The following is a 27146-nucleotide window of genomic DNA, read 5'->3' on the forward strand; positions in this document are numbered from 1 at the left end:
AACTTTTTATTATTGCACTATTTTATTTTAAACTTTTTATTATTGCCCTATTTTATTTTAGACTTTATTACCCAATTTCATACTTTTCTTGCCCAATTTTATTTTATATTTTATTGCTCAATCTTACTACAAATTTTTATTGTTGCTCTATTTTATTTTAGACTTATTACCCAATTTTATTTTAAACTTTTTGTTATTGTCCTATTTTATTTTAGACTTTGTTATCCAACTTTATTTTATGCTTTTCTTAACCTATTGTTGCCAAATTTTCAAGCTTGTAATATTCAACGCCAACTTTTTTATTATCTTGTGTACCATCTTACCATCATGTTATTTACAACCAAATCATTGCCATTTTTTTATTTTATTATACTTTTGCTACTTTAATTTGTAATTTTATCTTATTAATTTATATCTAGTTATACTTTAGTTCATGCAAACAACTTATACAGTGGACCCCCGGTTAACGATATTTTTTCATTCCAGAAGTATGTTCAGGTGCCAGTACTGACCGAATTTGTTCCCATAAGGAATATTGTGAAGTAGATTAGTCCATTTCAGACCCCCAAACATACACGTACAAACACACTTACATAAATACACTTACATAATTGGTCGCATTGGGAGGTGATCGTTATGCGGGGGTCCACTGTATAAGCCTTAGTGCAATTACAAGTGATAGTCTGGTGCTATTTTTAATTTGTAATTTTATCTTATTAGTTTATACCTAGTTGTACTTTAGTTCATTCTAGCTCAATACATAGTCAACACCAAATCCATTATGTTTATTAGTTACTACACTCTATTTGACCAATGTGCATTAGCTGTGTACTTGTCCAAACATCCCATTACTACAGGTATCAGTACTAGAACTCACCACACTATACAGGATATAAAGAATTATTATTTAAACCTAAAAGATGAATGATCATGTTGACCCTGATCTAAACCTACATAATCTAACACCCAATCAAAATTTATTGGAAAGTAACTGCCTTTATTACACAGCATCACAAGCCAGCGCTATCCTATCAGGTCTTTAAGCAAACACTATGATGACCTCCTGGCACTCCTTGATTCCCTAAAGACACCCTTCTCCTGTATTATTCTCACTGAGACCTGGCTTAACCCTTTGACTGTTTCAGGCCCCTCTCTGAAACTGTCATTCTATGTCGCCAAATATTCGAAAAAAAAAAATTATTTTTTCTTATGAAAATGTTAGGAATATTTTTACTAGTGTTTTAAGCCTAAAAAAAATTTTTTGCCATCAGTACTTACCGAGATATAGAGCCGCAAAGTTTGCAGAAATTGACGTGCGTACGGCAACAGCGGCGACTGCCGCCCACCCGGTATTCTTTTATTTACTCTAATTCAAAGGTTTCTTGCATTTTTCAATATTTTTCTTTTTCAGGTAACTTATGTGGCCTGTGAGACCAATGTAAGGTGCATTGTTCAAATATACACTCATTATTTACAACACAATAACAGAACAAACTTTATCACTATTAGTTTGTGTATACACTTTGTTTACACAAACAAACAATACAAAACAATGTTTATTACTATTGTTCCATAATATATATACATATGTACAGTCACTAACCACGTTCCTAGAACTGCTGCAGCTTGTGGAACTCTTTGAAACATGGGTATATGCAGAGGGGCACTTCACACTCCTCACACATAAAACGAGTGTCTCTGCGTGTTTGTGAGCGTTTTGTGGTATGCATACATACATAACACCTCTTCTGAGCATTTTTCTTGGCAGTAGTAGGAGGCAGTTGTATGGGGTAGTGATCACCAGGCCTCATACGAGATGACGTCTGTGGGCGCTGGTCTATTGCAGGAGTTGCTCCTTTGTACTTTGCAATTATTTGTCTGATTACTGACAGGCAAAATTCACCATATTTTGGTGTTTTGTTGGTCTTCAACTTGTATATGTTATAAGCATTTAGCATAGAGATATCAACAAGATGGAAAAAAAGTTTGATATACCACTTATAACTCTTGCGTACACAGTCTGCAAACCCAATCTGCATGTCACATTTGTCCACTAAGCGCATATTGAGGTTGTAGTCCATGACAGCTGCAGGCTTTAGAATGGGTTCATTGGTCTCTCTGTTGTCCCTGCCACTGGGTACCATTTCGTTTGTGTGAACTGATGTCAACAATGTGACATCACGTTTGTCATGCCACCGAAATGCCATGATGTCATTGGCAGCAAAGGCTTGCACCTCACCTCTGCGAGTGCCAGCGTCGAACCTTGGCATATGTTTGCGATTACCACGCACTGTGCCACACACGTCTGTCAAGTTCACTCGCAAGAAATCACTGAGTAAGGGGCTTGTGTACCAGTTATCAGTAAATAACATATGCCCCTTACCAAGATATGGTTCCATCATTGTTCGAACCACATCACCAGAGATACCCAATAACTTCATGGTATCTCTCAAAGTATTACTGCCAGTGTACACAATAATATCTAAAACAAGACCACTTCTGCAATCACACAGTACAAATAGCTTTATACCAAAGCGTTTCCTCTTGCTTGGTATATATTGCTTGAATGAGAGTCTTCCTTTGAATAAAATCAAGGACTCATCAATAACAAGCTTCCTGAAGGGATAAAAATACATGCAGCACTTTTGTTTCAGGTACATAAACACATTTCTTATCTTATATAACCTGTCGCTTCTGTCAGGCCTGGTTTTGTCTGAAAAGTGTAACATACGCAACAGTATCAGGAAACGATTGACACCTATAATGTCACTAAAACCTGGAGTTGAAATCAGGCGATCTGTTGTCCAGTATGTGGTGACAGTGTGCTTATACACATGTGGCATAAGCATTATTGTGGCAAAAAACAGGTACATCTCTGCCACAGTTGTCTCCTTCCAATTGTGTAGCCGTGATTTTGGTGAGAGAATTGTATTTGCCATGGTGTAATCACAGTATGTATTTGTTTCCCTGACAATGATGTCCATCAGGGGTTCATCGAAAAATAACTCAAAGCAGTCCAGTTCACTGGCATTGTTCCCAAGTGGACAAGATGGCTTTATTCCACTTTGTGTTTCATCAAAGTCATGGGGACTGGGAACAAACTCGTCACCGTCCTGCCAATCCCAGATGCGGTCTGCTGGTGGGGTCTGGATATTGTACCGTGGTTGTGGCTGTGCAGGTTGTGGTGGTGCAGGTTGTGGCAGTGTGGGGTAGGGTGAGGCTGGTTGTTCTGCTGAGTCAGCCGCGTGGCTAGTAGCGTGGCCCAGTGATGGTGCCACATGGGCCGTGCCACCCTCACTATCACCACCACTGCCTCCTCCCTCACTGTCACCATTCATACCCATCGTTACAATATCGTCATCTTCACTATCAGGTCGTGGTGTTGGGCCACGGGATGTGCTCCCAGAATTTCTCCTTCCCCTTGGAACAACATATGAAACACTACCAGACCGCATGCTACGTCGTACATACTGGCGCTTCACTGGGGAATATTCACTCTCACTGTCACTAGAACTGCTTTCAATGACCTTGAAATCACTATCACTATCACTGCTATCATCAGGGTGTTGTACACGACCAAATAGTTTCCTCTTTCGTCCTGGTACAGGCGAACGTGAACGTGAACAAGCCGGCACAGCACCAGAGGTCGAAGGTTGTGGGTCATCTGGGTTTTCGTCACTATTTACGTTATCCTGGGCACTTTTTTCGGTAACACTCACTTGAAAACCCTTGAATTCACTGTCACTGACACTTTCATCGCTGTTAGAGCTATCACTTGGGAACAAAAGACCTCCAATCCGCCGAGGAGTGAGGAACTTCTTACCGAGAGGCATGGTGAAAATGGACTGACAACATGGCGTTCCCACAATGCACCGCTAGGTCCCAGATTTTTTTCACAGGGTGCACACCGACCACTGAGACCCATTCTCTCCCGTGTAGGCCTACCAGGCCTTTGGCGCTCGATTTGAAGCCGCTAGAATTTGTGCGTATAAATACGTCAGAAACATTGGCTCGTAAGACGTATTTATACGTCGGAAACAGTCAAAGGGTTAAGCAAGACACAATTGATATCTACCCACTACCAGGATACACAGCAAACCACAACTGCAGACCATACCAAGTTGGAGGTGGTATTGCAGTCTATTACTCTAACCAACTATCTCGTATTAGCACCACTTGCTATAGTGATGAATATGGAGAATATATTTTTGCTAATTTTACTATAAAAATCCTTAAGACTCCTATAACAGTAGGTGCCATTTACCGGATGCCCCACACAAACATCCCAAATTTCAGTGAGAAATTAAAGACACTAATAGCAAACAGAGAAATGAATAAGCACCACCTTCTCTTAGCTGGAGACTTCAGTATCAACATTGGCCTACCAGATGATCAGCCTGTAACTGATTTCATCAGCAATATGAAGAACACACTTTTCATACCAACAATAACTAAACCAACCAAGCTGACTGAGACAAGTGCAACCATAATTGACCATATATGGACCAATATACTAGCCCCACTTAAGTCAGGGATAATCACAGACAGCACTACTGACCACTACCCCACCTTCCTCTTAACAAACATGAGTAAACCACCACTAGAATACAACAAAGTTTTATTTAGACTCCATGACAAGGCCTCAATAAGTAATTTTACAGCAGAGCTAGAGATGGTTGACTGGCCTACAGAATTCTCCAAGGCCGATGGTACTGACAATTGGACAGACATATTTCTGAATAAATTACTTAGACTATACAACAAACATTGTCCTATAAAAACAAAACAGATCATGAATAAATGGCTCGGTTGCCCATGGCTAACTAGCAGCATACTGAAATCCATTGATAAGAAACACCAATATGAAAAGCAATATAGACAGGGCTTAATACACAAAGATAGTCTTAAACACTATTCATCAGTTCTCACCAGACTAATAACAAAAAAAAAAAGTCAAACAATTGTACTACTCCAGCAGATTCACTGAAACAAGAGGCGATATAAATAAGACCTGGAAAACACTCATACAGATTCTGGGAGCCCACAAACTGAAAAAAAAAAAACAACGATATTGTCCTTACTAAACTGAACAAAGCACCACTGCATCCTATTGATACAGTTAACAACTCCTTAGCCATAGGATCTAATCTCGCCAGTAAAATCCCAGGTACCAACTCCCGTGCAAATGATTGCTTAAATGGGAATTTCCCAAACTACTTCTATCTTGCACCTACTGAGCCCATTGAAGTCACCACGATTATTAAGTCACTTAAAAATAATTCAGGGAATCTGTCTCATGCCCCACCATTATTGTACAAGCGGGCAGCCCATGTCCTTTCGCATGCTATTTCATTACTTTTTAACAAGTCATTAGAAACTAGCACTTTCCCAACACTACTCAAGACAGCGAGGGTTACACCAATAAATACATAAAGGTGGTGACCCCACAGATGTAAACAGCTATAGGCCAATATCAACCTTACCATTGCTATCCAGAATCTTTCAGAAACTCATGCACAAGAGATTATATTCATTTATAACAGCACAATGCATACTCAACCCCTGCCAATTTGGCTTCAGAACAAATAAAAGCACTAATGATGCAATTGTGAAAATGCTAGATCGGCTTTACACAGCACTGGAAAATAAGGAATATCCATTAGGACTTTTTATTGAACTAAGAAAAGGTTTTGGCACAGTAGATCACGGCATCCTACTCCACAAACTTGATCATTATGGTATAATAGGCCATGCACTTGCATATTTCAAATCCTACCTTACTAATAGGTATCAGTATGTCATCATTAAAGACACAACCTCATCAACATGGTCACTTGGTACTGGAGTACCACAGGGAAGTGTCCTTGGTCCCCTGTTCTTCCTATTATACATCAGTGATCTTCCCAACGTATCACAACACCTGAAACCCATTCTCTTTGCTGACAACACGACTTGTGCCATCTCCCACCCAAATCTGGCCACCCTCAACACCATTGTTAATGAGGAGCTACTCAAAATATCTACTTGGATGACAGCCAATAAACTTACACTTAACACTGACAAAACCTTCTATATTATGTTTGGTAACAGAGCAGGTGTAGCACAACTTAACATTAAGATTGACAACACTCTTATTGCCAGACATAATGAGGGCAAATTCTTAGGCCTGCACCTCGACAGCAACTTGAATTTCAGCACCCATATCCAGTACATAACAAAAAAAGTATCCAAAACGGTTGGGATCTTCTCCAAGATACATTACTACGTGCCACAATCTGCCCTTCTCACACTATACCATTCACTCATTTATCCCTACCTCACCTATGCTATTTATGATTGGGGATCAACTGCAGCAACACACCTAAAGCCAATAATAACCCAACAAAAAGCCACAGTAAGAATAATCATGGTCTGACTACAGTGGCAGCGGCAGCAGCGACCTCCGAGCTCCGTACTTTTCTCCAACTATCAGAGCTACCAATGCTCCTATGATGACCTAGTTACATGCAAAACTGCACTACCCAACGTAGCACCCAGAATGACCAAAGATTACCAACAGTGAAACCTACAAATCGAACATAATAGAGATCAAAGGAAGACTGCCCACAAACCGAAAGCAACACCCCGCTGCCAGCCAAACAACGTAACCCTAAACTTTGTATAACTACAACTTCTTCTTAACTACAACAATTCCTGTAGTATTATGAGGCACAATCTAAGAGGAAACAGCACCAAGGCCAGCAAGAAAACGCCAAAAAATCAACTATTCAACAAGTGTAGCCAGGTGGACGCCGGCCCAGCAACCACCCCACTCACCACCACTCAAGGCGACACCACAACAATAACAACAAACATGGCTGCCACCAGCCCATCCTCCCCTCTTTTCCCCGGATTCAACCTACCAAGTAGTCTCTCAGGTATGACCAACGATCCAGATACCCTAAAGTCATGCATCTCCAACTTAGTTATTGAAAATATGAATCTTCGAGAGACACTAACAAAACAAGACACCAGGATAACACAACTCGAGAACAAAATCCTCAGTCTTGAACAAAAGTTATCAACACCAGGAATGACAAACTGTGGCAAGACCATCCAGACAGTCATAGATAGCCATACCCAACAAATAATATCTCTTAATACAAAGGTTGAAGAAGCAGTAAAAGAATGGAAGAACAACTTAGATAACCAGTTCAGCGACTACTTTGCTCTCCAAGAAGATAAAACTGAACAAGATAAACTATCGGATGCAGTAATAGTTAACAGTCCACTTTTTCCCAGTGATATGAACCAAACGAACAGTAAAGAAATTACTATCCAGATCATAAAGGACCAAACAAGAGTTACAGTACCAGAGTCAAAAATAAAGGAAGCCAGGTTACTAGGATCCCATGGTAGAAAAAGTGTTATGCTTAGATTCCACTCACATGACAGGAAAAAAGACTTAATTATTGCATCTATTAAAGTAAAGAAAGAGGTATACATAAACGAGTGTCTTACCAAAAAACGTCAGAACCTCCTGTATAGAGTAAGAAAACTTAAGCGGGAGAATAACGACACAATACACCAATGCTTCACACGGGATGGGAAAATTCTTGTTAGGAAAACAAATGTAGGTCAACTGTACACAATCACGAACGAGAATGATCTATCACGATTTCTCAGGGATACTAATCTTACAGAGAATAACTAAGCAAAGTCCAGCTTAAAAGCCTACGTAGCGTAGTGTATGTTTTGCTCCATTATTGTTCAAATTTCATTGTACAATCTCTTAGTATTTAAATAATCAACTACCTCTTTTTGTGATTTTACTAGTAAGCATAAGTCACCTTATGTAATTTTCTTATTTACTATTGTTTGCTTAAACATTAGCTGAATTGATACTTTCTCTGTCCATATTACTACCTCATATTTTTTTTGAATACTATCAATTGATATTACCTACTAAAATTAATAATTATCATTTTTACTATAATTTCAATTTACTATTAACATTTTTGACATTTAATAACCATTACTTGTCTAATTACCTTTACCTGTTTTATACCACATTTACTATCTTAGAGTACTCTTAATTACCTTATACTGCCATATAACCTCTAGTATAACTACCAGTGCAATATTGAATGAAATAAACATTACTTTTTCACTTTTTTTGTAATCATTATTACTTACTAAAATTTTATTAAACACCATATTTACTACCAGTCAATTTTACTTTTGTACATTAAACATTATTTTATACTTCCCATAACATTTTGTTGCCAAATTTTCAAGTTTGCATATTCAACTCCAACCTTTATATTATCCTTTGTACCTGTCTACCATCTTACTATCATATTATAACCAAGACATTACCATTATTCATTGTTCTTACCTGTCCATTTAATTTTGTTTACCACTACTTGTTTTTTTAGTCACTTTTTATTGTGTGTGCAATTAGTGTATATTCCAATTACTTTTTTGCAAGTACCAATACTATCTTTTGCTAGCTAGTACCAACTACCTCATTTTTTTTTTTTTTTTTTTTTTTTTACTTTTTATTGTGCAATAAACTGCTCAACTTATTTAATATTACAAATCAGATCTTACTCCTAAACCAATATTATTTCATAGTGACTATCTGTCCATTTAACTTGTTTACCATTACTCAATTGTAGTCCCTTATATATTTTTTGTCCTTTATTTTAGCTCTATATAACTACCTTAGATTATATATTCGCAATTGTTAAACTAATCAAGGTGCTATTCTCAGGTGCTAAAGTTAATAAGTTCACTATTTTGCCATTATACTCCAAAGCTCATTTATTTGATTACCACTTTATTGTTCACCACAACTTATATTAGTCCCTTTTATATTATAATTTTATATTATAATTCTAACTTTAAAGAATTACCTTTAAAGTACTACCTACTATCATATTCACAAGCTCCATTATTTGATCATCACTTTGTTCACCACAAATTATTTTAGTCCCTTTTATATTGTCTCCTTTATTTTAGCTTTAAAAAACTACCGTAGCTCATTATTATTTACATTTGTTAAATAATTCAGGTGCTATTTTTTTTTAGCTTTAGAATATTTACTTTATTTTTTACTTAATTCTAACTATAGATTCACTACAAATCTTATGATTACAAGCATTGATCCTGATACCAACCTCTTATTTAATGACTTAAATGATTCAAACAGTTACTGTAATTACTACACAGCAGAACAATCAAAGGCACTTCTCAGAGCCAACAACAACATACCTATCTTTAACTACAATATCAGATCTTTAAGCAAGCATTATGATGACCTCCTAGCATTAATAAATTCCTTGCATGCCAATATGTCCATTATTACACTAACTGAAACCTGGCTAAAGCCTGATACTACAGATGTCTATGCCATTCCTAGTTACACAGCCATACACAACTGTAGGCCAGACCAACAAGGGGGTGGCACAGCTATATACTACTCAGACCAACTAGAATGTATCACTAATACTTGCACAAGGGATGAACATGGGGAATATATAATAGCTAAATTCAAATCCAAATACCTACAAAAACCTCTCACAGTGATAAACATCTACAGAATTCCACAATCAAACATTAGCCAATTTAGTCAAAACCTAGGAAGTATGATAACTGATGCACGCATGAACAAAGATCACTTACTACTCTCAGGTGACTTCAGTATAAATCTCCTGCAAGACCAGGACCCACACGTTACTGAATTCACAAACACAATGAGTAACTGCATGTTGCTACCAACAGTAACAAAACCTACAAGAGTTACAGAGACTAGTGTTTCCCTACTTGACCACATCTGGACCAACACCATATCCCCTTTAAAATCAGGCATAATTACAGATAATACCACAGACCACTACCCTACTTTCCTCATAACAACTCTTGGTAAAATACCCCAAGACACTACTAAAGTCACCTTCAAACTTCACAATGAGGCAGCCATTAATAACTTCACAACAGCAGTAACAAACATTGACTGGCACACTGAGCTAGAAATCTATACAGATATTGACGAATCTTTTAATAATTTTCTAAAAAAGACCCAATACCTTTATAACAAGCACTGCCCTAAAAAAACTAAGCAGATGACAGCTAAGAGACTGAACAGTCCCTGGCTAACACCCAGCATTCTCAAATCCATAAATACAAAACACCGATATGAAAAACAGTACAGAATGGGTCACATAACCAGAGACCAAACAAAACATTACTCGTCAATCCTAACCAGCCTGATAAGAAGGGCAAAAAAATTGTATTATGAGAACAGATTATCCAACTTACGAGGTGATATAAAAAAGACCTGGAAGACCCTATCAGAAATTCTGGGAACAAAAAAGATATCACGACATAGCGAAATAAAATTAGCAAAATCAGATGAACCCCAACTCCCACCAACAGAAACAGCAAACAGACTCAATGATTTCTTCTCCACTATAGGTCAAAACCTTGCCAACCAAGCTCAGATACCCCACCAAATGACTACCTCACTGGCAACTACCCGAACACACTGTTCCTAGCTCTGACTAACCCATACGAAGTCTCCCTTATTATCAATGCACTGAAAAACAAGGCAGGAGATTTAAATACCTTACCACCCTTTATATACAAAAAAGCGTCACAAGTACTATCACCAATCATTGCAACACTCTTTAACAAATCCATTGAATCCTCCACCTTCCCTACAGTTCTCAGAATAGCAAGGGTCACCCCGATCCATAAAGGAGGAGACCAAACAGAGTTGAATAACTATAGGCCAATATCCAATTTACACCCTCTCTCAAAAATCTTCGAAAAATTAATTCATAAACGAATCCACTCCTACCTCATCTCCCATAACATTCTCAACCCCTGCCAATTTGGATTCAGGCCTAATAAAAATACTAATGATGCTATTATACACATGCTAGAACATATATACACTGCAATAGAGAAAAAAGAAGTCCCATTGGGGATCTTCATTGACTTACGTAAAGCTTTTGATACAGTTGACCATGACTTGCTCCACGTAAAATTGTCACACTATGGTATTAGAGGGCACTCCCTCAACTACCTCAAGTCTTACCTCAGCAACAGAAGCCAATATGTATACGCAAATGGGGCAAGCTCTTCCGCACAACCAATTACAGTTGGTGTCCTACAGGGAAGTGTCCTCGGCCCTCTTCTCTTTCTCCTATACATAAATGACCTACCAAATGCTTCGCAATTACTCAAACCCACACTTTTTGCAGATGACACCACATACGTCTTCTCTCACTGGAGCCCAGTCACGCTAGCAAATACTGTAAACACCGAATTACAGAAAATATCTACCTGGAAGAGGACTAACAAACTTACACTAAACATTGACAAAACCTACTTCATTCAGTTTGGTAGCAGAGCTACAGATGTACCTCTTAACATAACGATAAACGGATCACCTATCACAAAGCTAACAGAGGGAAAATTCTTAGGAATCCACCTCGATAATAGACTCAAATTTCATACACATATACAACAAATTTCTAAGAAAATTTCCAAGACTGTAGGCATACTATCGAAGATACGGTACTATGTTACACAGTCAGCCCTCCTGGCCCTTTATCACTCTCTTATTTACCCCTATCTCACCTATGGAATTTGTGCATGGGGCTCAACAACAAGTAACCATCTCAGACCACTAATTACCCAACAAAAGGCTGCAGTTAGAATGATAACAAATTCTCACTACAGGCAGCACACTCCACCAATATTCAAAACACTCAACCTACTCACCATACAAAACATCCATACTTATTATTGCACTTATTACATACATAGAACACTTAACTCTGATATTAACCCTCCCCTCAAACATCTCCTTGCCAACCTCAACAGAACACATGACCATAATACAAGGCACAGATCACTCTTTGATGTTCCTCGTGTCCATCTCACGCTATGCAAAAACTCAATGCACATAAAAGGCCCTAAAATCTGGAATTCATTACCTGTAAATATAAAAGAAATACTACCTGTTTATAAATTCAAGTCTCTTCTCAAAGTTCACTTACTCACTCAAAACCAAATAAATACTGAATAACTGAACCATATAAATTGTATATCCTAAATGTTACTCACAATTATATCACACAAATGTTAAACCTAACTTTGTTATTTTTTTAAATACACTACCTAACAGAATACTCCATTCTACTGAATGAACAGCAATGCATGCAACCATTGGACCTGTCTTTGTAATACTCATTTGTATTTTATAGTTATCTGTTTACAATAATGTCTTATCACTGATTTCATCATTGCTTAGTTAATCTTAAGTTAATTTTAAGCCAGCCCGTAATGCTATGCATATAAGTGGCTTTGGCATGCTGCTCTTACCTGTATTTTTTGTACCTCTGTTTGTATGCTAAATTTCTAAAATAAATAAAATCCAATCCCAGGCAACAACCCCCCCCCACTCTTCATAGATCTAAACTTACTCACTGTTCAGAACATCCACACTTACTACTGTCTAACCTACATTTACATAACCTTAAATTCCAAAATTAACCCTGACCTAAAACACTTTCTTGATAGTTGTGACAGGACCCACAGGCATAACACCAGATACAAACATCTCTATGACATTCCCCGTTTCCAGCTAAACCTATACAAAAATTCAATGTACATAAAAGGGCCTAAAATCTGGAACACCCTGCCTGAAAACTCTAGAACTGCAGATACATTCATCACTTTCAAAACTACCATTAGAAAACATCTTATCTCCCTGACACACCCCACCATCACCTAACTACATGAAAACTACCTATTCTCTTGTTTCATATACACATAAAAAACAACCTAGACCTCCCCTTGATATCTGTGATTCTCCACAATTCGCACTTACACTCATCCAATTGACTATAAACATAGAAATACATAATACAACTACAGTATTACCTAATGAATATTAACTAGTCAAAAGGTTGTCTGTGCTGTTCTAATATAGGAGCTTCAATAGAAACTATGTATTGTACCAAAATAAAACCATTCACATTTTTAAATTTATGAACCATAATGCAGTTACTTAGCATTAACACCAATATGCTCCATAATCTGTACCAATATAGAGTTTTGAATTAATGTTAGTCTGCCTGAAATGCCTAGTCATGCTAGGTGTGATAGTGGCCCCCTCTGTAATTAGTTTTATATAATATGCAAACCACACAATACCCTATAATATGTAAACCCCACATTGTAATCTTTATAGAGAATAAACTTGATTTGATTTGATTTGATTTGATGTGCTGTGATCTGCTTCGTTTTAATTGGACAATGCATGTTATAGAGGTTTTGGGTTTTATGTAAATAAATTTTGACATCTTTGTCATTATTATTGCTGTCAGCTAGCTCTTTCTGCCAATCCATGTCACCTAGTGCTAATATTAAATTATTTACTGATGGCTAGTCATGCAGGTGAAATTAGATCTTCAAATTCAAATTCAAATATTTATTTCCTTGTAAAGCTTACATTGTGTGGTTTACATATTATAAGATTTTAATTACAAAGATGGCCACTATTGTGCCTAGGCACTTCGGGCAGACTAACACTAATTCTTATGCTATATTGATATAGGTTATATTTGAGAAGTACATTTGAACATATTATTAGATATGCAATTTGACACATTCCCAGTTAGGTACATACATAATTAGGTTTAAAGTAGTTAGGTAGTACAAATCATATATGTAATAATATTACAAATGGTAGATTTAGTAATGGGATTCAATTTGTCTTGGCATGATACATTGTTTCTATTAAAGCCATACTGGAAGAGTATCTTAGACAAACTTAGGATTAACTTAAGATTTAACCCTTGCAGGGTTGAAACCCTTGATCCTTAACTCCCACTCAGGGTCAAAAAATATTCGAAAAAATAAATAATTTTTTCTTATGAAATGATAGTTTTTTTTTTTTTTTGTAAATATTATAGGCTAAAAATTTTTTTGCGATCAGTACTTACCAAGATATGGAAGCGTGAAGTTGACAGAAATTGAACCACTTATGGCAACATTTCTGGCTGCTGGTCACCCGATAAGAGTTTATTTTCTTTTTTTTCTGCTTTTTTCTTTTCTTCTTTAGTTTTTTTTTTTTTTTTTTTCAAATAACTTTTATGGCCTGTGATCCCAATATAAGGCCTGTTTTTTTATATATTCACTCATTCTGTACTACACAATAACTGCACAAACTTTGTTGTCAATATATTGTTTACAAAACTTGTTTACACAAACTAACAATATAAAATGATGGTTATTACTATTTTTCTATCATATATATACACAAATAAAGTCACTGAACATGTTCCTAGAAGTGCTGCAGCCTATGGAACTCTTTGAAACATGGTGTCATGCACAATGGTGTTTTACACTCCTCGCACATAAAACAAGTGTCTCTGCATGTTGTGGGCATTTTTTTTGTATGTGCACAGACATGACACCTCCTCTGAGAATTTTTCTTGAAAGCAGTAGCAGGCAGTTTTATTAGGAAGTGATCACCAGGCCTCAGACAAGAGGGTAGTTGATAATTTCGTGGGCGGTGTTCTACTGCAGGTGTTGTTACTTGGTACTTGAATATTATTTGTCTAGTTTATTTATTTATTTATGTCTTTGCAAATAGTACATTGAGATTTTGTATTTACAATAATGGGTTGCAATGCAAAGAGAGCATTTATTATGCTTAGGCATTATGGGCCGACTTAACATTATTGGCTTACAGACTACTTAACACTAAGAATTATGTCATAGCTGTACAGTAGAATATTAATTATATCATAGTTGTACAGTAGATTATTAATTATAAGTGAATCTAATTTATATAAGACAAAAGATATATTCATATATTCAAAAAATGTTTTTGTGAAAACAATGATTCAAAAATGCTTTTGTGAAAACAATGATTCAGTTATATTCCTGTCAACAATGGATAAAAGGTTCAAAGTAATTGTTGAAATTATGATGTGGGAATAACATAAGTGAGTATGTGTGTACTGAGTATTTATCATTTAGTCTAGGGTGACTAAGTGTCTTTTGAGAAGAGTCTTAAATTGATTTTCAGACTGGGTTACTTTAGTATCTTCTGGTAATGAATTCCAAATTTTGGGGCCCTTTATGTGCATAGCATTTTTACACAGTGCGATATGGGCACGAGGTATATCAAAAAGAGATCTTGTGTTATGGTCATGTGTCCTGCTAAGGTTGGTGAGGAGAAGTTTGAGTGGAGGGCTTATATTTGCATGTATTGTTCTGTGTATGTAGTAGGCACATGAATAAGTATGGATGTTCTTAATGGTGAGCAGATTCAGACTTTTGAAAATTAGTGGAGTATGCTGGCGGGAGTGGGAATTTGTTATCATTCTTACTGCTGCCTTTTGCTGGGTTATTAGAGGTCTTAGGTGATTGAATGTTGTTGATCCCCACGCACAAATTCCGTAGGTGAGGTAAGAGTATATGAGTGAATGGTACAGTGCCAGGAGAGCTGATTGTGGAATGTAGTATCTTATCTTTGATAGTATACCTACAGTCTTAGAGATTTTCTTGGTGATTTGTTGTATGTGTGTCTGGAACTTAAGGCTACTGTCAAGGTGGATACCTAGGAATTTTCCCTCTGTAAGTCTTGTGGCTCATGATCCATTTAGCGCTATGTTAACTGGATGATTTGCAGTTTTGTTTCAAACTGAATGAAATATGTTTTATCTGTATTCAGGGTAAGTTTATTAGTCAGACAAACAAAATTCGCCATATGGTGGTTTGTTTCTGGACTTCAGCTTGTACATATTTCAAGCAATGAGAATGGAAATGTCCAGAATATGGGAGAGTGTTTTATGTACCAATTATAACTCTGGTGAACACAATCAGCAAACCCAATCTGCATGTCACATTTGTCCACTGAATGCATATTGAGGGTGTAGTCCATCACATCTGCAGGTTTTAGAATGGGTTCATTGGTCTCTCTATTCTGCCTGCTAGTGTTTGTCATTTCATTAGGGTGAACTGATGACAACAGTGTGACATCTCGTTTGTCATGCCACCAAAATGCCATGATGTCATTGGCAGCAAACGCCTGCACCTGACCTGTACGAGTACCTGCATCGAACCTAGGCATATGCTTACGATTTCCGCACACTGTACTGCACACATCTGTCATGTTCATTCACAAAAAAAAATCACTGAGGAAAGAGCTTGTGCACCAGTTATCAGTATATAATATATGCCCCTTACCAAGATATGGTTCCATCATTGTTCTAACCACATCACCAGAGATACCCAATAACTTCCTGGTATCTTGCAATTCATTACTTCCAGTGTACACAATAATATCCAATACAAGACCACTGTAGCAATCACAAAGCACAAACAACTTTATACTAAAGCGCTTCCTCTTGCTTGGTACATACTGCTTGAACGACAGTCTACCTTTGAACAGAATCAAAGACTCATCAATAACAAGCTTCCTTGAAGGGATAAAAATACATAGTGAATTTCTGTTTCAGATACACAAACACATTCCTAATCTTATATAACCTGTCGTTTCTGTCAGGCCTGGTTTTGTCTGAGAAGTGTAGCATAGGCAATAGTAGCACAAATCGATTCGCTGGTATTATATCACTGAAACCTGGGGTTGCAATCAGGCAGTCTGTTGACCAGTATGATTTGACACTGTGCTTATACATATGTGGCATAAGCACTATTGTGGCACAGAAAAGATACGTCTCAGCCACAGTTGTCTCTTTCCACTGGTGTAGGCATGATTTTGATGAAAGTATTGTGTTTGCCATGGTGTAATCGAAGTATCTGTTGCTTTCCCTGACAATAATATCCATCAGGTGTTCATCAAAGAATAACTCGAAACATTCCAGTTCAGTGGCATTGTTCCCAAGTGTACAATATGGCTGTATTCCACTTTGATTTTCATCAAACTGATGGGGATGGGGAACAAAATTATCAGCTTCCTGCCAATCCCATGTACAGTCTGCTGGTGGGAACTGGATATTGATAGGTGGTTGTGGTTGTGGAGGTTGGTGTGGTGGGTGGGTGAGGGTGGCCTTTGTTGAAGCTCAACTGAGTCAGCTGTCTGGGTATCAGCATGGCCCACTGCTAGTGCTTCATGACTGGCACCACCACTACCACCACCACCAAATACATGCACATTTTTCATCCCATTTGCAGCAACATCATTTTCATTTTTACTATCTGTTTCTGTTGTACAGCCACAGGATGTACTCCAAGATGTACTCCTTCCCCTTGGAATAGCATATGGCACACTACCAGAGCGCATATAGTGTCATATATACTGATGCTTCACTGGAGAATATTCCACTTCGCTCTTCCTACTGGAACTGTTTCAAGAGCTTGGAGTTTATATTCACTATCACTATCATCACCATTACCTGGAGTTTACCTGGAGAGAGTTCCGGGGGTCAACGCCTCCGCAGCACGGTCTGTGACCAGGCCTCCTGGTGGATCAGAGCCTGATCAACCACGCTGTTACTGCTGGCTGCACACAATCCATACAATCCAACGTACGAGCCACAGCCCAGCTGGTCAGGTACCGGCTTTAGGTGCTTGTCCATTGCCTGCTTGAAGACAGCCAAGGGTCTATTGGTAATCCCCCTTATGTATGCTGGGAGGCAGTTGAACAGTCTCGGGCCCCTGACACTTATTGTATTGTCTCTTAACGTGCTAGTGACACCCCTGCTTTTCATTGGGGGATGTTTCATCGTCTGCCAAGTCTTTTGCTTTCATTGTGAGTGATTTTCATGTGCAAGTTCGGTACTAGTCCCTCTAGGATTTTCCGGGTGTATATAATCATGTATCTCTCCCGCCTGCATTCCAGGGAGTACAGGTTCAGGAACTTCAAGCGCTCCCAGTAATTGAGGTGTTTTATCTCCATTTTGTACGCCATGAAGGTTCTCTGCACATTTTCTAGGTCAGCAGTTTCACCTGCCTTGAAAGATGCTGTTAGTGTGCAGCAATATTCCAGCCTAGATAGAACAAGTGACCTGAAGAGTGTCATCATGGGCTCGGCTTCCCTAGTTTTGAAGGTTCTCATTATCCATCCTGTCATTTTTCTAGCAGATGTGATTGATACAATGTTATGGTCCTTGAAGGTGAGATCCACCGACATGATCACTCCCAGGTCTTTGACGTTGGTTTTTCCCTCTATTTTGTGGAAGGAATTTGTTTTGTACTCTGATGAAGTTTTAATTTCCTCATGTTTACCATATCGAAGTAATTGAAATTTCTCATCGTTGAACTTCATATTGTTTTCTGCAGCCCACTGAAAGATTTGGTTGATGTCTGCCTGGAGCCTTGCAGTGTCTGCAGTGGAAGACACTGTCATGCAGATTCAGGTGTCATCTGCAAAGGAAGACACGGTGCTGTGGCTGACATCCTTGTCTATATCAGATATGAGGATGAGAAACAAGATGGGAGCGAGTACTGTGCCTTGTGGAACAGAGCTTTTCACTGTAGCCGCCTCAGACTTTACTCTGTTGACTGCTACTCTTTGTGTTCTGTTTGTGAGGAAATTATAGATCCATTGACCAACTTTTCCTGTTATTCCTTTAGCATGCATTTTGTGTGCTATTATGCCATGGTCACACTTGTCGAAGGCTTTTGCAAAGTCTGTATATATTACATCTGCATTCTTTTTGTCTTCTAGTGCATCTAGGACCTTGTCATAGTGATCCAGTAGTTGAGACAGACAGGAGCAACCTGCTCTAAACCCATGATGTTGCCCTGGGTTGTGTAACTGATGGGTATCTAGATGGGTGGCAGTCTTGCTTCTTAGGACCCTTTCAAAGATTTTTATGATATGGGATGTTAGTGCTATCGGTCTGTAGTTCTTTGCTATTGCTTTACTGCCCCCTTTGTGGAGTGGGGCTATGTCTGTTGTTTTTAGTAACTGTGGGACTACCCCCGTGTCCATGCTCCCTCTCCATAGGATGGTAAGAGCTCGTGATAGGGGCTTCTTGCAGTTCTTGATGAACACGGAGTTCCATGAGTCTGGCCCTGGGGCAGAGTGCATGGGCATGTCATGTGTCGCCTGTTCGAAGTCATTTGGCATCAGGATAACATCAGATAGGCTTGTGTTAGCCAAATTCTATGGCTCTCTCATAAAAAATTAATTTTGATCTTCGACTCTCAGTCTGGTTAGCGGCTTGCTAAAAACTGAGTCATATTGGGACTTGAGTAGCTCACTCATTTCCTTGCTGTCATCTGTGTAGGACCCATCTTGTTTAAGTAGGGGCTCAATATTGGATGTTGTTCTCGACTTTGATTTGGCATAAGAAAAGAAATACATACTTTGGGCTTCTTTCGATTTCGTTTATGGCTTTTAGTTCTTCCCACGATTCCTGACTCCTATAAGATTCCTTAAGCTTAAGTTCGATGTTTACTATTTCTCTGACCAGTGACTCCCTATGCATTTCAGATATATTGGCCTCTTTTAGCCGCTCTGTTATTCTTTTCCGTTGCCTGTAAAGGGAGCGCCTATCTCTTTCCATTTTACATCTACTCCTCCTTTTTCTTAAAGGAATAAGCTTTGAGCATACATCGAGTGCCACCAAGTTAATCTGTTCTATGCATAAGTTGGGGTCTGTGTTGCTTAGTCTATCTTCCCAGCTTATATCGTTTAGGACTTGTTTTACTTGGTCCCACTTTATGTTCTTGTTATTGAAGTTGAGTCTGAGTCCTGGACATGGGAAAATATGAGTTTCCTCTTTTGTTCTGGTACAATTGAATGGGAACAAGACAGCCCAGCACCAGAGGTTGAAGGTTGAGGGTCGTCTGGGTTCTCCTCACTATTACCGGTATTATGGTCATTTGTTTCAGTCACAACCTCCTCAAAACCTTAAGTGTCATCTTCACTGACACTCCCATCTGTATTAAAACTGTCACTGGGCAGCAAAAGTGTTCCAATTTGCCAAGGAGTGAGGTATTTCTTGGTGCCAGGCATGGTGAACAAGGACTACTTATATGGTGTTCCCACAATGCACCACTGGGTCCCCAATTTTTTTGCTACTGCGCACACTGACCACACAGACCCATTCTCTCACATCTAGGCTTACCAGCCTTTTCCTGCTTGATTTGAGGGCGCTAGAATTTATGCGTACAAGTACGTCACCAACCCTGGAGCGTAAGACGTACTAGTACGCCAAAAAACATGAAAGGGTTAATAGAACTAACTTAAGATTTAATAGGCAATCCCTATACAGTGGACCCCCGCATAACGATCACCTCCGAATGCGACCAATTATGTAAGTGTATTTATGTAAGTGCGTTTGCACGTGTATGTTTGGGGGTCTGAAATGGACTAATCTACTTCACAATATTCCTTATGGGAACAAATTCGGTCAGTACTGGCACCTGAACATACTTCTGGAGTGAAAAAATATCGTTAACCGGGGGTCCACTGTATTAGGAATTTTGTGATTAGTCATTTGGGTGGATGTAGGTGTAAATTATGGGGGAATTACAGATAACAAGAATAAGTCTATATTGTTTTGGATGTGATCATGATACAAAAAAGAGAACTGGTTGGTTTTCATTTGGTTAGCTGATGATGGGGTGTGTTAGGGAGACAAGGTGTTTTTTAATGGTAGTTTTGAAAATAGTGGTTGAGTTCCAGATTTTAGGCCCTTTTATGTACATCGAATTTTTGTAAAGGTTTAGCCAGACACATGGAACGTCATAGAGATTTTTGTGTCAGGTGTTGTATCTATGGGTCCTGTTGCAACTATCAAGAAATTGTTTTAGTTCAGGGTTAAAATTAGAGTTGATGGTTCTGTAAATGTAGGTTGCACAATAGTAGGTGTGAATGTTCTTTACGGTGAGTAGGTTTAAGTTTTTGAAGAGGGGGGGGTGTGCTGTCTTGCATTGGATTACGTGATAATTCTTACTGCAGCTTTCTGTTGGGTTATTATTAGCTTTAGGTGAGTTGCTGCTGTTGATCCCTATGCACAAATGGAATAGGTGAGGTAGGAATAGATGAGTGAATAGTATAGTGTAAGGCTAATTGTGGTATGTAGTAGCGTATCTTGGAGAGGATCCCAACTGATTTGGATACTTTTTTTTGTTGGATATGAGTGTCGAATTTCAGGTTGCTGTCAAGGAGCAGGCCCAGGAATTTGCCCTTATTATGTCTAGCAATTGGGGTGGTGTCAGTCGTTACATTCAGCTGGGCAGCACCTGTTCTGTTCTCAAACATAGATGGTTTTGTCACTGTTAAGTGTAAGTTTATTAGCAGTCATCCAGGTCGATATTTTTACTAGTTCTTCATTAACAATTGTGTTAAGTGAGGCAAGATTAGGGTGGGAGGTGACATATGTCGTATTGTCAGCAAAGCTTAAGGTGTTGTGAAAAATTAGAAAGATCATTGATGTATAAGAGGATGCTTCCTTGTGGTACTCCAGTATCCAGTGGTCTTGTTGATGAGGTTGTGTCCTTAATAGATAGTTTAATATGTTTATTATGCACCCCATGCCCATTCTGTGGGTGGTAGTCAAAAGATTACAGAGGTATATAATAATAGAGACATATTGCTGCCTGTTAGTTACGTAGGATTTGAAATATATAAGTGTGTGGCCTCTTATGCCATAATGCTCGGGTTTGTGGAATAGAATGCTGTGGTCTACTGTAACAAATGCTTTTCTTAGGTCAATAAAGAGTCCTAATGGAAATTCATTTTTTCAAGCGCAGTGTAAAGCAGGTCTAGCATTTTTACAATTGCATCATTTGTGTTTTTGATTTTTCTGAACCAAATTGGCAGTTGGTTATGAGAAAGGTGGGGTAGTGGTCTGTAGTGTTGTCTGTGATTATACCTGCTTGTAGTGGAGATATCGTGTTGGTCCAGATATGGTCAAATAATGAGGCACTTGTCTCAGAGATTCTTGTTGGCTTAGAAGGTACAGGTCGGCGATCACTAATCCGGCATCACTGACTTAGTGAGCTTGCCAGATTACAAAGTGGTTCGGTTAGAATACACTTAATTAACCTGTCAATAGACTCTTTCTGCTACATCTTCCTCATTTTCATCACTGCTTTCTCCTCCACTGGTTTGTTGCTGTGGATTTACGACTATCTGCACAATTTCTGAGTCAGTATAATGATGAAATTTGAGTCATTATTATGATCTGAGTCAGCATAATGATGATATTTGAAATTATACTAGCTGAAACTAGTGCTGGATTACTGATGGAACCGGATAACTGATTGCCGCATTAGTGATGGTTGACCTGTAGTAGCAAGCGGTTGGTCATAGTGTTTGTGAAATCAGCTACTGGAGGGTTTCTTTTTTTTTTCTAGCAAAAGTACTTAGTGACTTCAAGGTCCTAGTACTTAGTAAATTTTAAAATTATTCCTTCACATTTATTTTCATGTCACCCTCCACTCCACCACAAGCCCACTCTTCTACTTCCTGCTCAACCCCAGTCTCCCTTGAAACACATCACCACATTAAGTCACACCCTCCTTCATCAATTAAAGCCACTACTTCTCAGTCCTCTACAATTCCCCAACACCCCCACTTTACCATTTCCCCACACAAGATTTCTCAGTAACCCTCATTCCTCCATCTCACCCCCTTCTTTTCTACCATAGAATGAGATTGTAATCTGTTAAGTGAGTCAGTAATTTTTATCAGTAATAAGCTCTGTGTAAAACTGAGTGTGTACCTATATATAGCATCAACTTTATAATTAACAGTTAAGTGTATTACTGTAATCTCCAAAAGATATATTCATTCATATATTCATTTAGTTTATTTGGACATGATACATAGGTTTACAAGGAATTTTAGTAGTTGGGTGTACATACCAAAAGCTCCTTTTATGCAGAGCATTATGGGCAAGCTTAAAATTAACAAGCAATGAAAGGTTCAGTGGTAAAATTACCATAAACAATTTACATTATGAAGTACAGTTGAGTATTTGAAACAATGAAATTTGAACATTTCGATATTGAATCATTATAGTTGTACAAATTTGTCCCATTACAGTGTGTGACAGACAAGAAGATCAATTTACTGTATGTTGTCTTGAAGTTTTAATATTTAAGTAATTGGGAGAATTATTGGTAATGTTAAATAATGAGTGTTGATTATTTAGTCCTGGGCAAGTAAGTGGTTTTTTAGAAGAGTCTTAAATTGATTTTCAGGCCTGGTTACTTTGTGTGTTCTGGTAATGAATTCCAGATTTTGAGACCCTTTATGTGCATAGAGTTTTTATTTAATAAAGACTCTCTAAGGCTTCTGAAATCCATTTTTTGTGCAGCCACTCACAGGTTGAGCATAGGGGCACACTAAACTGTGAAAAATGAAGTGAACTTCCGAATGATCCAACATGAGTGTAGCAGATGTAATTTACTAAGCGTGGAAAGAGTAACAGGAAACTCCATACAAGGATTCAAGTACTATAAATATGAAAAAAAAGTCCAGAGGTTAGGAGAAGTAGGCCTTCTTAATACCACACAAGTCATTTAACAGTTAAGGATAATTAAGAAGCAAGACCAAGGAGCTGGTGCTTGTGTCTGGCAATCCTCAATAGTTTACTGAACCATAAGATTTAATTTTTCATCACTGCAGGTGGCTTGGCGTACACTTGGAGACTATAGGCAACCTCATCACCTTCTCAGCAGCTATCTTGGGTGTAGCTGGACGAGACTCTATCAGCCCTGGAATTGTTGGTCTGTCTGTCACTTATGCTCTTAATGTGAGTGCTTTTCATTAATTATTCTTTTTGTATGTGTAACTATTTTATTTTTTGTTACCTACTTTGTAAAAAAATTTCCCGTATACGTTTTACCTATGTTACAACTTATAAAAGATTTTCCATCTGCTCTCTCCTTCCTTATTGTACACCAATATAAGGTTCTCATAACTAAGGGTATGCCAAAGTATTGGTGGTATTAGCTAATTTTGATGATATCAGTATCAGCCTAAAACTGAGTATAGGTGTCAGTATCAGTGCATATCATTTAATTTTGACTGGTATCAGTATTGGTGGGTATTAGCTAATTTTGGCAATATTGATAGTGACCAAAAAACTGGGTACCAGTATTTGTATTGGCAAAAATTTAAGTATTGTCCTGTCCTTACTCAAACTTCTATCAGGTTTTCTAACAAAGTCAGCTTCTTTTAGTACATCTGTTGCAGTAATGTACACTTAATGAATGTTATTTGCAAGGTATTATCCAACAATAAAAGCATTATGGGGAGTACAAAAATTATCAACTGGAAAATGCTTGATGTGTACAGATGTTTTTCACAACATGACTGTACAGTGGTACCTTGGGATACGAAGTTATTTTGTTCCAGAAGGCTGTTCGAGTGCTGATACCGAAATAATTTGTTCCCATAAGGAATAATGTAAATTAGTTTAATATGTTTCAGACCCCCAAAAATACACTTACAAAAGCACTTACATAAATACACTTACATAATTGTTCGCGTTTTGAGCTGTTCATATCCCGAGGTACCACTGTATGAGTTTTGTTAGGTTAGATTAGGTAAGGTTCATCAGGAAACAGGAAGTGCCTCTTTGATATGTTGTGGTTACTGCCTATACATATTATTTTAAGTGATAAGCTTACTTTCACAAATTTCCCATGCACTCATTTTTTCTGAATAAAAATGTAGGCGAAGGGGCTTGGACTTCCAGCAAGCGTGCATGAGTGTGTTAGATAGGAGTGAGTAGAGACAAATAGCTTTTGGGACCTGACAGTGATTATGTATGAGTGATAGTGAAAGTGTTGAATGATGATGAAAGTTATTTCTTTCTTTTTGCATTTTTCTTTTTGGGTCACCCTGCCTTGGTGGGAAATGGCTGATGTGTTAATAATAATAATAATAATAATAATAATAATAATAATAATCACATTTTATATCATCATGATACAGTGGCTGTACAAAGGAGAATGACATTGGGTATACATGCAGAAAGCCCATGTATATGCAGAGCATTTCAGGCAAACTTAAGATTAACAAAACCAGAACAACCTCTCCTTCAGCCAACTGATACTTCCAACAAACTTAATGTCTTTTTCTTGATTGAAGGAACAAAGCTAGCAGGTAAAATCCCAAACTCAAACTTTCAACCAAAAGACTACTTCACTGGCAACTACCCAAATACTTTATTTTTAGCCCCAACAAACCCTAATCACTACGACAAGGTCCTAGATGCACTAGAAACAAAAAGAATGCAGAAGCAATATATACAGACTTTGCAAAAGCCTTCGACAAGTGTGACCATGGCGTAATAGCGCACAAAATGCGTGCTAAAGGAATAACAGGAAAAGTTGGTCGATGGATCTATAATTTCCTCACTAACAGAACACAGAGAGTAGTAGTCAACAGAGTAAAGTCCGAGGCAGCTACGGTGAAAAGCTCTGTTTCACAAGGCACAGTACTCGCTCCCATCTTGTTCCTCATCCTCATATCTGACATAGACAAGGATGTCAGCCACAGCACCGTGTCTTCCTTTGCAGATGACACCTGAATCTGCATGACAGTGTCTTCCATTGCAGACACTGCAAGACTCCAGGCGGACATCAACCAAATCTTTCAGTGAGCTGCAGAAAACAATATGAAGTTCAACGATGAGAAATTTCAATTACTCAGATATGGTAAACACGAGGAAATTAAATCTTCACCAGAGTACAAAACAAATTATGGCCACAAAATAGAGCGAAACACCAATGTCAAAGACCTGGGAGTGATCATGTCGGAGGATCTCACCTTCAAGGACCATAACATTGTATCAATCGCATCTGCTAGAAAAATGACAGGATGGATAATGAGAACCTTCAAAACTAGGGATGCCAAGCCCATAATGACACTTGTTCTATCTAGGTCACTTGTTCTATCTAGGCTGGAATATTGCTGCACACTAACAGCACCTTTCAAGGCAGGTGACATTGCTGACCTAGAAAATGTACAGAGAACCTTCACGGCGTGCATAACGGAGATAAAACACCTCAATTACTGGGAGCACTTGAGGTTCCTGAACCTGTATTCCCTGGAACGCAGGCGGGAGAGATACATGATTATATACACCTGGAAAATCCTAGTGGGACTAGTACCGAACTTGCACACGAAAATCACTCACTATGAAAGCAAAAGACTTGGCAGACAATGCAACATCCCCCCAATGAAAAGCAGGGGTGTCACTAGCACGTTAAGAGACCATACAATAAGTGTCAGGGGCCCGAGACTGTTCAACTGCCTCCCAGCATACATAAGGGGGATTACCAACAGACCCCTGGCAGTCTTCAAGCTGGCACTGGACAAGCACCTAAAGTCGGTACCTGACCAGCCGGGCTGTGGCTCGTATGTTGGTTTGCGTGCAGCCAGCAGTAACAGCCTGGTTGATCAGGCTCTGATCCACCAGGAGGCCTGGTCACAGACCGGGCCGTGGGGGCGTTGACCCCCGGAACTCTCTCCAGGTAAACTCCAGGTAATGAAATCTCGCTTATTATCAAAACACTAAAGAACAAGGCAAGAAACCTAAATAACTTACCACCATTCATGTATAAAAAGCTTCTCATGTGTTGTCTCCAGTTATTGTAACTCTTTTTAACAAATCCATTGAATCTTCCATTCATTTATTTATTTTATGTCTTTGCAAACAGTACATTGAGATTTTGTATTTACAATAGTCAGTTGCAATGCAAAGAGAGCCTCTATTATGCCTAGGCATTATGGGCCAACTTAACATTATTGGCTTACTGACTACTTAACACTAAGAATTATATCATAGTTGTACAGTAGAATATTAATTATATCATAGTTGTACAGTAGATTATTAATTATAAGTTAATCTAATTTATATAAGACAAAAGATATATTCATATATTCAGAAATGCTTTTTGTGAAAACAATGATTCAATTATATTCCTGCCAACAGTGGATAAAAGGTTCAAAAGTAATTGTTGAAATTTTGATATGGGAATACATAATTGAGTACAGTGGACCCCCGGTTAACAATATTTTTTCACTCCAGAAGTATGTTCAGGTGCCAGTACTGACCGAATTTGTTCCCATAAGAAATATTGTGAAGTAGATTAGTCCATTTCAGACCCCCAAACATACACGCACAAATGCACTTACATAAATA

The 27146-nt window shown here is 38.2% G+C and overlaps 1 protein-coding gene across 6 annotated transcripts in view; it reads left to right on the top strand.

The window, feature by feature from the left end:
* LOC128685730 (ATP-binding cassette sub-family C member 3-like) overlaps positions 1-27146 on the top strand; it is a 406756-nt gene that overhangs the window by 299003 nt on the left and 80607 nt on the right. For 5 of the 6 annotated variants that reach the window (XM_070087954.1, XM_070087953.1, XM_070087950.1 and 2 more), the window contains one exon: positions 23618-23744. In XM_070087954.1, the coding sequence (XP_069944055.1) occupies positions 23618-23744 (127 nt within the window). Of the gene's footprint in view, positions 1-23617; positions 23745-27146 lie in introns of those variants that run through there. The other variant, XR_011392357.1, reaches the window with a different exon arrangement.

This window comes from Cherax quadricarinatus, chromosome 23 (genome assembly GCF_038502225.1).
Source record: "Cherax quadricarinatus isolate ZL_2023a chromosome 23, ASM3850222v1, whole genome shotgun sequence".
Lineage (NCBI taxonomy): Eukaryota > Metazoa > Arthropoda > Malacostraca > Decapoda > Parastacidae > Cherax > Cherax quadricarinatus.